General features: G+C 26.3%; 1 protein-coding gene across 13 annotated transcripts in view; it reads right to left on the bottom strand.

The window, feature by feature from the left end:
* The window catches only part of LOC130673438 (protein unc-13 homolog B-like), a 167007-nt gene that overhangs the window by 42335 nt on the left and 109406 nt on the right, over positions 1-15266 (bottom strand). For all 13 annotated transcript variants that reach the window (XM_057478453.1, XM_057478454.1, XM_057478452.1 and 10 more), the window contains one exon: positions 8680-8770. In XM_057478453.1, coding sequence (XP_057334436.1) covers positions 8680-8770 — 91 coding nt within the window. The remainder of the gene's footprint in view (positions 1-8679; positions 8771-15266) is intronic.

A 15266-nucleotide genomic window follows, 5' to 3' on the forward strand; every position in this document is an offset into this window, starting at 1 on the left:
GATTAATATATATGTATAGCAAGTGAAAAGTTCTAATTGAATCAGTGTATGGTAATTGGGTGGGAGTATGATGGCAGCTGGGACTTTGTGACCACAAAGATTTTAATTAAGATTTTGCACGTATCGTGCAATTCTGTAATATGTGTCTTGTTGTTTGGTCGCACACACACTCACACACCCAGAGGTACTTCCTCTTAAAATATAAATTTTTTTAATAAATTATTTATTAGTATTAAATAATTATCATTTATGACACATGGCTGCGCTTCGTGATGTAAGCGAGGACCTAGACTATTTAATATTTTTCGTCTTTAATTTTTTTTAGTTCTATACATTCTTACTACAGACTAAGGCTACTGCTACCTTGCTACTTTTAAATATCACGCTGGATGCAGTCTGCGTGCGATATCTCAGGATTATTAGTTTTAAAGACACACGTGTGAAGACCAAACGTAATATTATACTGTTTTTTTTTTCTTATGAAAAAAAGTCTTATTTTTAAATACACCAATCGAATAATCATTTTTTGGAAAAATTACAGTAAAAAAAATTATATTTTACAACTTTAGCCGATGGCTTTTTAAAATTTTATTTTTTCTTGATATTTCTTTTGGTAAAAAAACGCAATTAACTTTTTATTTTAAACTAGAGAAAAAAAGAATTAGAACTTTTGTTTTTTGCTATTAGACAGCTTTAAAAATTCTCACAAGTAATTTAATGGGAAAAGTCTTTAAAATAATTGGCATTAAAAAAAAATTACAACGCAGCCATACAGTTCATTTTTTTTAAATTCAAAGTTCGTTAAAATTTACAGGAATTTTTATTTCGCTTCAATTTTATAATTTAAGATGGTAGCTAAGAATTTTAGTTTTAATTTCATTTTTTTACGATAATTATTTTCGTTTTTAGAAAACAATAAACAGAAATATATGAGTTGCTTATAAAAGTATCATCTCATTTTGTTAAATCGTTGGCTTTTGAAAAACAATTTTCTAATTTCCTGATTTTTTCTTATTTTGAAGAATAAAAATTATTAAAAAAAAAAAAACATGAATAATTATTTTTAAAAATTTATTTCAAAAAAACTTCTAATTTTTCTTTTAATTTGTATTAGACTGAATGAAAAAAAAATTTTTTAAATATAATTTTTTTTTATCTCAAATTTGAATCCCACATTAAAACCGAATTCACTTTCGATGAAATTCAATGGATTAGTGTATTTAATAAGACACATTTTCATATCGCGAAGGAAAAAACATGCAAAAATGTGGAGGAAAGCTTCGCGATCATCGCGATCCTTCGATTTATTGTTATCTTGTAGTAACTAAAAAATTAATTAAGTTATAAAAATTGAATTTGAATATTAATACATAATTATTGTTATTGTTATTGTTATTGTTAATATAAATTTACCTGTTAATAAATATTATTGTTAATAGATTCTGTGAATTAAAAAAAAAAAAGCATAAGCTCTAGCAAGCGGTCCAAGTAATCCTTGTTTACATAATTACCACACAATCTCCAGTTTGCTTTTCTTTTTCGATCTCGAGGATTCGCGCGAAAGCGTGCTTGTGCGTAGAACAAGAAAACTCAAGTTAGGTCGAAGAGACTAAGAAAAATAGATAATGTTTTTTTTTTCTTTTTTTTGCATATTTGGTAACAACGAGGGCTTGCTAAATACAAAACATAATAATTAAGTAAAAAAATTTAACTTTAACTCTTTAAAAGGAATTTTAATTCAAATAAAATGCGTTTAGAAGGATTTGTTAATTAATTAATTACATCAATTAAAGGATTATGATTATGGTTTTTTTTTTATAATTGATGACTTGATGGAACAGATAAATAGATTTATTGATAGATAGATTTATAGATTTGATTGATAGATAGAAAGATATGAAGAAGTTGAGAGAAGAAATGACAAGAGATAGAAATAGAAAAAGATAGAGATAGACAGAGAATAATAGAACGAGTAATAAATAATCATGCAACGTTCGAGCAAGCAATTGTTAATAAAAAATATAATATATATATATATTTTTTTTTAATTATTTGTTGTTTTAAATTCTGTTGACTAAGGAGGCATTTAATTAGTACCTTCAAGACCTGGAGGTGGAGATTTATTTGAGTTTATTGAGAGGTTCAGTAAGTGGTTTTATTTTGTCAGGTGATTCAGGTAGATACAACAATGGGCGCCACAGAGAACAAACAAAGAATAGCATCATATGCTGGTTAGTTCAAATTTTTTTTTTCAATTGTTAACTAATATTCAATTTTATCATAAGTTATTTTATGTAACTAATGACCGAAGAATACGCCGTTAAATTACTAAAAGCTTCATATAATTTTATATCCTTTCTGATTGGACAAAACTGTGATTTAATATATTTTATATCATTACTTTGTATGTTAAATCACAAGATTTCTATGAAATGGGCCGAGTATATTCCTACTCAATGATTCGTCAATAGCTAATTTATTAGCTTTATCTTTTATGATGTCACTTTGAACTTAGTCGTCTTATTAACATGACAAAAATATCCAGAATGCACATGCGCATTTAATTAATCAGCTCGCGCATGTGTGGATCAATCCATCAGCTTAATTTTATAACCTTCCTAGTAGCATTGTCTTAAGCAAGTTGTTTGATAAAAGTCTTTCAACAAATTTCTTATGGAAAATTTAAACAAGACTTGAAGAAGATGGATTTCATGAGCATACTTTTTGCAGATTTCATCGTCTTATTTAAGATCTTTTTCTAACAACTTACGGAAATCTGTAGAAACAGCCTGCAGTATTTCTTAACCAAGATTTTTTTTTACTATAACAATTTTAGGTGAAAGTTGTTGCAGAATTACTAAAGATATCTAATGCCATTAATTTAAAGGTGTTTACAAAATATTGAGTGACTTTATGTCTCATAATATCATATTCAAAATCTTATATGATATCATAAATATATACAAAATATTTTGTAAAAAGTACGTTAAAGCTGATACTCTAAGCTTCAATTAGCTTTTTATATTTTTTGTTCAATGACCATATTCACTGATTTCATTAGGGTTCAATAATTTTTTTTCTTTTATTTTAGAAAACCAAAGTTCATTTCTATCTACAATTTCTAAACATTCTATTCAATCATACTAAGTAATTAATACTAAGACTTGTTATATACAAATTAGAAATAATTAATAGTGCGCAAATAATTTAAAATAAATCTAAATTAGAAAATAATCAATCAAAGTTAATAATTATTCGCACTAAGCCGTTGGAACGTTTGAATTTTCAATAGTGGACTTTGCTTTTATATTATATTTTTACAAAAATAATATTTTTCTTACTCTACACTGCTGTTTGAGCATTATATTTTTATTAATCATTTTTAAACACTTGTGAAATAGTTTATACTGACAATTTAATTTTTCAAAATAATTATGTTCTTCAACAACGAACAAAAATTTTTAATGTTTTCTAGTTTATCGGATAAGTTAGTACTTTATAGGTAAATTAATATGACAAAAACTACGCGTTATCAAGGTCGTGAATTGGTGTTGCGGTAGTAGCTTCGACTTGTAATAGGAAGGTTCCAGGTTCGAGACCAGCAGATGACGTTTTTTCGTAAACAAAAGTTAATTATCTACTATACCTTGAATACTAAGCCCGCTTGAATACACAAATTATTATAAATAATATAATAAATAAAATCTATAGATTTCAACGACTTAATTAATTAACCTAATCGGTTGAACATGATGCGTTTGTGTCCAGATATTCTGCTGTAAACAGCCTTCATGCTTCCGAATTTTGATGAAAATGGTTATTAAAAAAGTGATTTTCATAGCATAGTTAGAAGTCCAAAGAAGACCTACGAATTCATTCACGACACCGGATTAGGGTTAATAAATGATTTAACTGCTTTTTTCTTTTTGGAAATAATTTTTAGATGCTCGTAGATCTGTGATCTACAAAGATCTATGTAGATCAAATTAAATTGTATAATATAATAATTTTCAGATCTACGTAGATCTAATCCATTTTTTCATGGATTAAATAGAAAAGCAGCGTGAAGTTACTGCCCTTTTCCTAAGCACGGCAGTGAATTTACTATACTAATGCTGAATACGTGGCTCAAGAAGTAAGGGGTAGTCATTTGCAGGTATCATAAGTAATTCTGCAGCTAAATATTGCAACAGATTTCCTTAAGATATCTTACGGAAGTATCTTGCGTGATACTTTTCCAAGACTAATCAAGCAGATTTGCTCAAGACTTAAGACACAGATTTACATAAAACTTCCTTAAGAATGCCACTAAGGTTTACTTATATATTAATTGATACGACATAACATCAAAGTTGACATTTTCTTCTCTTTTAAGTGAATTTTAGTTAAGTTAATATAGAAATTTAACGACGTTTTTCTTCGTGCACTCATTACATAAACTATTGTATATATCTAGCGGCATCGAGTATTACACTCTCGTATGTTGGCGATACTCGCTTCGTTCGTGTCGCCAAAGTTATACTCGAGTCTAATACCGATACCACAAGATGTATAAGATACTATTTTGTAACATCTATTCGAAATGTACGACATTTATTGCCTATATTTGGCAGATAAAAATAATATCACAGTGGATAATATAGAGACTCAATTGATCGTTGTCACGTCAGTCGTGCGAAAAACATTATTTTCTAGCCATACGATTTATAGCTAGCATGAAAAAAGTATCGAAGTAACTCATCTAGTGATAAAATTTATCATGTTTTTGTAAATGCTCTAGATTATTTACCGTTTATAGCCAGTAATTGCCGTACTTTTCGAATATTTATTACAAAAATTAATGTATATATCTAGTATAATTACGTATGAGACGCATGTTGTGTTGAACACTTCGGGTGTTAATTGTCACAACTCGCGCCTTATACACAATCACATTAGATATATAAACTACTATAATAAGAAAATCACGAGAATTTAAATATATGTGCAGTAAAAAATATTTTATTGAGTTAAAAACAGAGAATTCTAATTTTTATGTTAAATGTAAAACTCTAGGGTTATTTTTTAAAATTTGAGATATTTTATATTTTTTTAAATGGTCGAAGTAACAAAAAAAAAATTTATAAAAATTTAGTAGACGATTTTAAATATATGGGTTTTTGAGACAATATTTTTTACTGTATTGGTTTGATTGGAATTTATCGAAGATAAAAAATTCTGGTGAATTTCTTGTTATTTTATAAAAATAAAATAAAATAAAAATCTGATGTTGAGAACGGGAATATACAAAACACAATAAACAATTAGATTGAAAAATAATTCACACTTAACATACAGGGTAACACAAAGGTTTGTGAATTTTTATTTAGGAGACCGCTAGCTTTGGGGTAATCTCGATTAAAAAGTACTTTCAGGGGTCGGATGATTTTATCGATAATTATTTTACCGCGCGAAAAATAACTACGTGGTGATGTCATTTTTTTTTGGTGGGCTAAAAAAAATAAAAAAAATACTCTGAATATTTGGGTGGAAAAATCTATAATTTAAAGAATAAAATATTTTTTAGAAATCAGAATTTGTAAAATTTAAGATTTTCATTGATTTTATTGAAGTATTCAGTCTTATTGAAATGGAGCAAACATAAATATTGGATGTGGATATTAAAATAAAAAAGATACGATAAAAATATATCAATACAATTTTATTGAAAATTAGTTTTCTACAAATAAATTCCTATCTATTTTTATGGTGTCTTTAAGAGTTCAACTAGAATTTCAATTTCAAATACTCGATCTTTTAATTTAAAAATTTTTGATAGTTGAAATAACTTCAAAATTTTTAACTATGAATTTTGGCAAAACTATTAGATTCGAAAAAAAAAAAGTGTTGACAGAATTGTTTATGAAATTTTATCCTCTATAAATTGTTTTCTATATATTTTTATTGTACCCGTGATAGTTTACTCAGAATTTTAATTTGAAGTACTCGATCTCGAAATTTGGAAAATTGATCTTATTTTTAAATTTAAAACAGCTGTACATTTTTGCTTTATTTTTTAGCAATAGATTTTGATGAATAAAAATTACCCGTTAAATTAATTAACAATTTTTTAAATGAGTTGTAAATTTTATACACAAGTAAATAAGTATCTTCAAATGTATTCAATAAGAAAAAACATATCGTGGAATCACGTTTAAAAATTTTCTCAAACTTACGCGCCGTCAAAAATAAAATTTTCTACAACAAAAAAAAAATCCTTATTAATTTTTTACGATTCCTAAAGGTAGCGGTCTCCCTTATTTTAGACAAAAAATAATTTTAAATATTTAAAAAAAGAACATTGCATTTAAATAAATTTTAGTTGGAATAAATAATTTAGTAGAAAATAAATAAAAAAAAAATTATAAAAAAAAATAGATTATCCTTGAATTAATAGTCACGATTCGCGTTATAATCCGCGTGGTACACTGAAACGCAGAACACATATTTATTTAAAGATACTTTTAAAATCATTTTTATATATATCATGTATTAGTACTGTATATATTTGCTATAAACAAAAAAATATTTATCACACACAACCCAGATTTCGCTCGGGCGCCCTAGAAAAATATTTAGCTTGTAATTATCATCATCATTATCTATTATTATTTTTTTTATCATCATTATTATTATTATGAATAAGTACTTTTGTATAGATAAGAGAATATATAAATAAAAAAAAAATGTGAGGTTTTTGTCTATAATTTTCTTTGGCCACAATGGAAAATAAGAAAAATCCGTAAACATAGTTTAATTATAAAAAAAAAAAGTATATGGTTATTGTTGTAGTCAAATGTATTGAAATAAAATGCTTGTTATTATTATTATTATTTTTTTTTTTTATTATAATTTATTTTTTAGTGTCTTGTAAGTTACGGATAACTTTTTCTAGTGTTGTCTAGACAAAACAATAGAAAAAAAGGTCACCTGAATAGATGATAAAAATAAAATAGGATAGAAGTATTAAAAATAAAAATTTTTAAATTAAAAAAGTTGTTAAAGTTATTTGTATGAATGGATTATTTTTATTTATGCTGGCTGTTGGCTGGACGTGAAAATGGATAAATTTATTAAAATTATTTATGTGTCAGAAAGTTGTGAATAATTTTTATGAAATTTATTATACTATTTATTTTTATTATTTTAATGTTTACAATTATAACACAAACCTTTTTGTCAGTTTAAAATTAAATTATTCAGATTTAAATATTCGTTTTAAAAAAGAGAATTGTGTCAAAGTGAAGATTAATTTCAATTTTTACATGTTTGAAAAAATTTTCCTATTGCAGAAATAAAAATTTTTAAATTATCGTTTCTAATTTTTTTAATATTTTTATATTTCTACCGTGAAAAATTTGCGGATTTAACGCGGAGTAAATCCGGAGTGAATGCGGAGTAGATTTGTGAATTTCGCTCCGAAGAGGAGTTCTGGAACATATGAATTATAATAAACCTCCGCAGAATGAAATCGTAGTAAAAACTGCTGTAGTAAATTACTAATGCATTGTGAGGTCTTTTTTATTTTGACAGTTTTGTTGAGTACAGAAATAATTACGAGCTTCCTTTCCATATATTCACGCAAAATAATTTTAAAAAAATTATAAGCAGCTGATGATGAAAACTTTTACGCTTATAAAGTTAAAGAAATAGATTTTGTAATTTTCTATCATTATATAATTTCACTGAATTACAAACTGTCACATGACTGACATCAACCATAAAAAGGAAATAATGTTTTATATTGTAAAAACTATGTCACTGTATCTATTCAATAATTATATGTCTTTACTATGTATTACATGTAATTATAATTCAGTGAATTAGTAAAAAATTTTATAATTATGATTCTCATGAACAGTCATTTCTATTAAATTAAAATTTATTTAAGTATTAAAAATTGATATAAAATCCGCGTCACTCTGAAATCAGTCTGCTGAAAAAAGAAACTTCTTATTTAATCCGTATGCGGAGTGATTATTTTTTAAAGCTCCAGAACTCTGAGTGAGAGTAAATTCGGATTAAAATAAAATCTGTATTCACTTCTGATTTTTTACAGTGCAATTTTCTATCGTAATTAATTTAAGAATTTTAACTTTTTATTTTTTTTTTTCGAGTTCTCAATCCGATATGAACGCAATTAAAGAGAAAACGTTAAATTTTTTCAGTCAAAAAAATTTTTCTTGATCGAAAGTAAAAATCTCTTTTTAAAAAGTAATTGAAAAAAATTTTTTTTTTTATAAATTTGAATTATTAAATTAAACAGATGAATAAATAAAAATGTAAACAATTGTTTTGATGACCACAACAATGACTAATACCAATGTGACGAGCGAGACAAAAGATAATGTGGTCTTTTGAGTTAATCTATGTCTGTCAATATAGACTGTAACACATGATAATAATAATAAAATAATAATAATAATAATAATAATAATAATAATAATAATAATAATAATAATAATGAAAATAATAATAATAATAATGAAAATAATAATAATAATAATAATAATAATAATAATAATAATTATAATGATAATGATAATTATAATAATAATAGTAATAATAATAGTAATATTGAATATATATGCATATATGCATCAAATGAATATAAAGGATAATGGATAATCAACTACGTACCAACTCCGAGACCAATGGTATCGATTTCCGGCGTGGTCGAATGTCCGGCATGCTGTCAATGTTGCTATAGAAAGGATTATCTCCTGGATGTCTGCAATCAAAATAATAATTGCAAAATAAATAAATAATAAACTTATTAATAGTGCTTAATCACATATAGCAATACTGATAACTAACGATCCAATAAATATGTAGATTTAATGAGCAGTCTTTTTATTACATATTTATACAGTAAAACGGCGCGCAAAACGGAAGCGCTAAGAAAATAATGGATTTTTGTGGATTTGAATACGGTGAATCTTCTTTTTTTTACTTCCATTTGAAGTAATTACACCAAATTTCCAGTTACAGTAGAAAAAATTTTTTTCCCAGGCGGGTAAAACGGACCACCACAAAAAAAAGTAAAAAAATCTTTTACTTTTATTTAAAAAATATGAATATACTAAAACTGTTTGTATCTAATTAAATGAAAGGAGAGATTTGCAATACTGTTACACGGAAAAAAATTGTAGTTGCTACAACAGTAGCTGTAGTTGAGGTTACTACAAGTTGGAGTAAAGAAACACCAACTCCAACTTGGAATAACCTAAACCACATGTGTGATAAAATCAGTACTATTTATGTAGTATCCTTTACCACATATGGAGTACTCGCTACTACACATGTTTTACTACAATATTGCAGTTAGAAGAACCACAATTTTTTTTCCATGTAGTAAATAAAGATGCCGAAAAAACAAAATTATTGAAGACAAATAACATAAAATTTTGATATAGCAAAAAAGACACCGTATGTTTTTTTTGTGGCCAACGATAAATTGAGTCCGCTGAATCGTGGACTCTGTGCTCAATTTATTATGAGTGGACCGATGATACATGTGCTGATGTTCATGGTGATGATATCGAACTTAGTTGTGATTACTATATTCTATTTTGATTTTTAGTTTTAAAAGATAACATTCCTTCAAGTTTGTTCTATAAATCAGGAGACACAGTAGTGTCTCGCGCCAAGTTATGAAGTATCAGCGATAAGAAGATTATATATAAAATGAATGGATTTCTACTTAAAAAATGATTTTAAAAATAGAAATTCCTGGAAAATAATTTCGTAAAAAAAAAAATTTTTTTTACATTTTTGGGTTAGTCCGTTTTGCACACCGGGTCTTATTAGCACACCCTTCCCGTACCCGAGTCGAAATATCAGACCCGTTTTAGCTGTAAAAGTGTTCGAATCCTTTGCAGTTTGAATCGCAGCCTTAAAAGACGCCTGTTTAAATAGTAACAGACGGAATGAACTAAAGATACGGTGAAAACAGCTCCACTGAGTTCCGTTTTCAATGTAAATCTTATCTAAAGAATTATTATTATTATTATAATCATTATTTTAATTTGAAGGTATATATTAAGCTTGGGGATTTCCAACATCTTATAAGGAGCACCATACACAGTAAAAAATATTGTGTATCTGTGTTAAAAACTGTCCGTGTTAAATTTTTTGTGTTGATTATTTTGTGACAAATCAACACAATTCTTTGTGTTACTTTAAAATTTTTAATCGACCTCCTATTCAACACTTTCAAAGTAATACCTAGTACAAAAATTGATATTATCAACATTTATTAAGTGTTACTTTAAAATCAATACAAAAAAAGTGTTGAAACGACAGTTGAATTGTGTTATAAAAAATGTCTTCCTTCTATTCACGCGGGAAGCGCCATTAAGCATCAATTTTGCTTGGTTAGTTATTATTTTTGTGACATTGATTTTATTTATTTTCAATTGGACATAAAAAAATTAAGTTAACAAAGTTCATGATTCGTATAGCTTAAAAAAAAAAAATATTTAATAAATTGCATCCGTAGCTTTTTTACTTTTCTACATGCGCATATTTTAATTTTTTTTTTCGTAATTGATTTGTTGATAAAAAAAATCGAAAATTGTTAACTGCCTGCTAACTTTAGGATCATGTTTACAATCACAAAATAGTTCAGTGTTGAATAATAATTGTTGACACTTTTGATAACCTAAAAATAATCCATGCTACAAAAATAAAAATGTTGAAGTTACTACTTATATTACTCGAATTTTGTGTTGAAATTTTAATACAAATTTTGTGTTGAAATTCAACACAAATAGTCTGTGTTGAAAATTAACACAAATATTGTGTGGACCGTTTCTAACACACATATTGTGTTGATTTTAACACAATATTTTTTACTGTGTAATAATAATAATAATAATATTATTATTATTATTATTATTATTATTATTAAAAAAAAAAATCCTGTTCCTAAGTAGGGTTCGAACCTGCATCCCTAGGCACGGTACAAGAAAAATAATTATTATTATTTAAATTGTTATTATTATTCGACGCCTGGTTTGAATGTAATCCTGTTAAAATGGGACAAAACTCCACTATTTACAGTCAAACCAGGCGTCCAGTTCATATGGTATTTTATACAGCAGACTCTCCCTTGACCACTCAATTTTCTGAGAATTGTTAGAAAAAAATACAATTTAAACATCAATTTTAAATGTTTCGACGTCTTAAAAATTTGTTATCGAGCTGATTTTTGGAGAGGGAACTTAATAGGTATTCAACGAATTTTCATATAAAAATCGACACAAACAGTCGGTATTTTCGGGGCTCTTTAATATACGTAATAGATTAAATATATATTTAATTTCTCGTAAAGTTGACAGATCTATTCTCTAGTCATCCGCATGTCAAATAAATCTGATGATTAATCATTCTTGAATCGTTTCCTAGTCTCGCTCGCGGACTTGCTCGACACTATTCCTTTCGAAGAACTAGGTTACATTTTACACGACAGTATTAAATTGCAGATTAATTAAAATTTGTAAGGACAAGATGTTGGAAATTGATAAAACTTTTTGTAGATTTAATTGTTTAAGTAAATTTGCACTGTCAAACGTATTTGCGTGTATTTAGTGAGATGTATATTGATATTGAGTAAAATATTCATTTACGGTAATTATTAAATATATTTATATACATATTTATTGGCAATCAATAAATATTTATTAACGGTTAATGAGTGTTCATTTAGGCTGGTAAAGTCAAGTGAATAGAGAAATTAAATATCATGTTGATGCGATAAATTGTTAATTAAAACTATCTATATTTATCCTAAAGTTTGTGCACAACGTGGATAAATATTTGTCATCAGGATAAAATAAAATAGTTACAATGAATAATTATTTTTGCACGAAAAAAAAAAATATCGGGACCTGTACTAAAAATATTACTTAAAATTACTCAATTTATATCGTAAAGTTAAAATACTATTGAAATAGTGTAATTTTTACTTATATTTAGTAAATTTGATTATTTAAGTATGCAAATGAATATTAACTACATTATTAAACTTCTCTATATGTGTAGTGAATGTTACTATCCAGTATAGTAAGTTTTACTATAAAACTGTTCAGTAATTTTAGTTGCTGTATAATACTTAATACTACGCTATTTATCTGATTTAGGTATAGTAACTTTTCTATATTGTTTAAAATTGAATACACACTTATAGTTAATTTTTTATATATTTACAAAATTAAATTCGTTAAATCGTATAATGGAATGAATGAATCAATGTTTAGTAATAATTGAATATTCTCTTTAGATAAATGGATGTTTTATCAATAAAGAACATCAATAAAATAGTAATAAAAGTGATAATATAGAAATTTTTCAGATAAAAATTAGTATCAATCACCATTTTATTATTTTTACAATATATTTAGTAATAATTTATTACTAATAAATAATGAAAATGATGCAATTACTGATTCGCATGAGTATTTTTTACTAAAAAATATTAAATACTATAAAATTTTCGAGACTTGTTTTCTCCGTGTGGATATTGTAATACAGAGTAGAATTTATATTATAATTAAAACATTTAAAATTTTTGTTTAAACTAAATCTCGATAATCAACGAAATTTCAAGAGTTTAAAGTCATCATAAAAATTTTAGTGGGACCAACAATTATTTGAATCTAACTGGACAAAAATTTTTTTTTGTACATTATTAGCTGGTAAAATAAGTATATAAGCTTTGATATAATCGTTTAGGCCAACAGTAAAACATCCTTTGAAAATAAATAAAAAACATCTTTACTATCATTTACTATATTAAAGATTGATTAAAATAATCTTCTATATTATTAAAAGAATAAGAAAAATTTTGTTCTAGCCATAGCTACAATAATAAATCTATATATCATGTTATTAAATTTGGTATCGTTGTGAAAATCTAGACTTTAATTTGTGGCTTTTCATGGTTTCAATTTTTTTTTTACTGCCAAGTATCGAAATAAATCAATTTATCCATTTAATTCAAAATACATTTAAGTTACGCGTTGTTTAATTTTGTAGTTTCAATTAATATTTTAATTTTTCTGTCCCTAAATATATCTGAATACCACTGAAAATATATAGCGACATTAGTAAAAATAAACGAGGGCCGCCTCGTTTGTCATCTACCGTTAGCATTATTTCTAGCGAGCTGCTAGTTAGAGCCTCGACTCATTTTTACTGGGGTATCTATATTATTATCTATATTATTAAGATAGAATAAGAAAAATTTAGCCCATGGCATGTATCTACACTGTGAAAAATTGAGAATGAATTCGGAGTGATTACGAATTTTATTTCGATCTGAATTCATTCCGTCACTCGGAATTCCAGAGTTTTAAAAATATCACTCCATATACGGAGTAAATAAGGAGTTTCTTTTTTCAGGAAAGTGATTTGGCAATGATCAGGATTTTATTTCAATCCGAATTCACTTTACTTCGGAGTTTTAATATGAAACAAATTTTTTTTAGGAGTGAATTTCACTCCCCGGGAATTTAATAAATAAACAGTCATCTGCTCCGCATTTACTCTGGATTTTAATCCGCGTTCACCCTGAAATTTTTTTACGGTGTATTAAAGTAAACAAATTTAATTTAGTATCCGTAAAAACTGCCGTGCTTAGAAAAAGGCCAGTAAGGTCACCTACTGCCTTTCTATCTTACCAATGTTAATTTAACATTAGTTAAATATAAAAGCAGTAAGTAAAGTTACTGCTTTTTTCCTAAGCACGGCAGAAAAGGTCTTAACTTAAATTTGTGTTATTTCATAGTTTTAGATGTTTTTATGAAATTTTTGATGCATTGTCTGAAGTTTTATAAAAAATTAGTAACATACATAAATTTTGCACTGAAAGATGTTGATACGATGTTCAAAAATTACTGACATCAAAATTTTTCAATATTTTGAGATTAGATACTTAATTCATTTGTATCAATGACAAACAACGGCTCTTTAATAAACTCTCAAAATTTATTTAGTTTTTTTTTAACTTTCATCGTAATTAAAATATTTGAGAAAACAAAAATATCAGACGACTAATAAAAAAAATTTGACCGTGTGTAGATTTTTTTAAGAATCCCATGATTACACTTAATAAATTTGGTAGTGATGCTTGGGCAGTCACGCGATGACCGCAGATTGCTCGTTTATTATTATTTTAGTAATTGGTTAAATATATATTATATCTGTAGTCTAAATAATATATGTTGTACAATTGTGATTTAATGAGTAACCAAATTGTGAGAATTATGTTGTATATGAACAACATATTTTTGAAATATTCATAATTAATTAGTTACTTATTAATAAATACACTTAACAAAAAATGAGGTTATTGTAACCATCTGAAGTATTGCTACACTGTAAAAAATTTGCGGAGTGAACGCGGATGAAATCCGGAATTAATGTGAAGCGGATGACTGTTTATTTATTTAATCCCCTCGAAGTAGAATTCACTTCTAAAAGGAGATTATGTTAAATATTTAAACTCTGAATCAGAGTGAATGTGGATTTACATAAAATCCGGATCACTCCAAAATCACTCGGCTGAAAAATCAAACTCCTTATTTACTCCGAATGCGGAGTGATTTTTTTTCTGAAACTCCGGAACGGAGTGATGGAATGAATTTTAATTTAAATAAAATCCGTAATCACACCGAATTCACTCCCAATTTTTTAAAGTGTAATGGTGAGTTAGTTTTCATAATAAAATGTGTTGTTAAATTGGCAACACTAGATTGCTGCATTTATTATTTTCAATTTTGAATAAAATTATTGTTATTTTAGGGCCAATTTTCCAAACCGGATTTAAATTACCATCGCTAGTATGTCTATACAATAATAATATATAGGTAGATTAACAATAATAAATTAAACCCGGATTAAAAATAAACCCGGTTTGAAAAATTGGCTTTTACCGATTCTGTAGATTGCTATTATAACAATCCAAATTTTTAATTTAGCAATCCGAATGGTTAATATAGCAATCTGGGCTGCAAATATATCAATACGTATTGTTGATATTGCCGTAGCAAACATCTATATATAGGTGATTTAACAAAATATTTTATAGATAATAGAAGAGAAGTATCGTTTTTGGCTACTTTAGGGCCAGTTTTGGACACTTGAAAAATTTTAATAAAATAATTTATAAAATACGCAATGGCACAATTAATTTTTTAAATGTGTCTGAAGATACTTTCATCACA

The sequence above is a fragment of the Microplitis mediator genome, chromosome 8 (genome assembly GCF_029852145.1).
Source record: "Microplitis mediator isolate UGA2020A chromosome 8, iyMicMedi2.1, whole genome shotgun sequence".
NCBI lineage: Eukaryota > Metazoa > Arthropoda > Insecta > Hymenoptera > Braconidae > Microplitis > Microplitis mediator.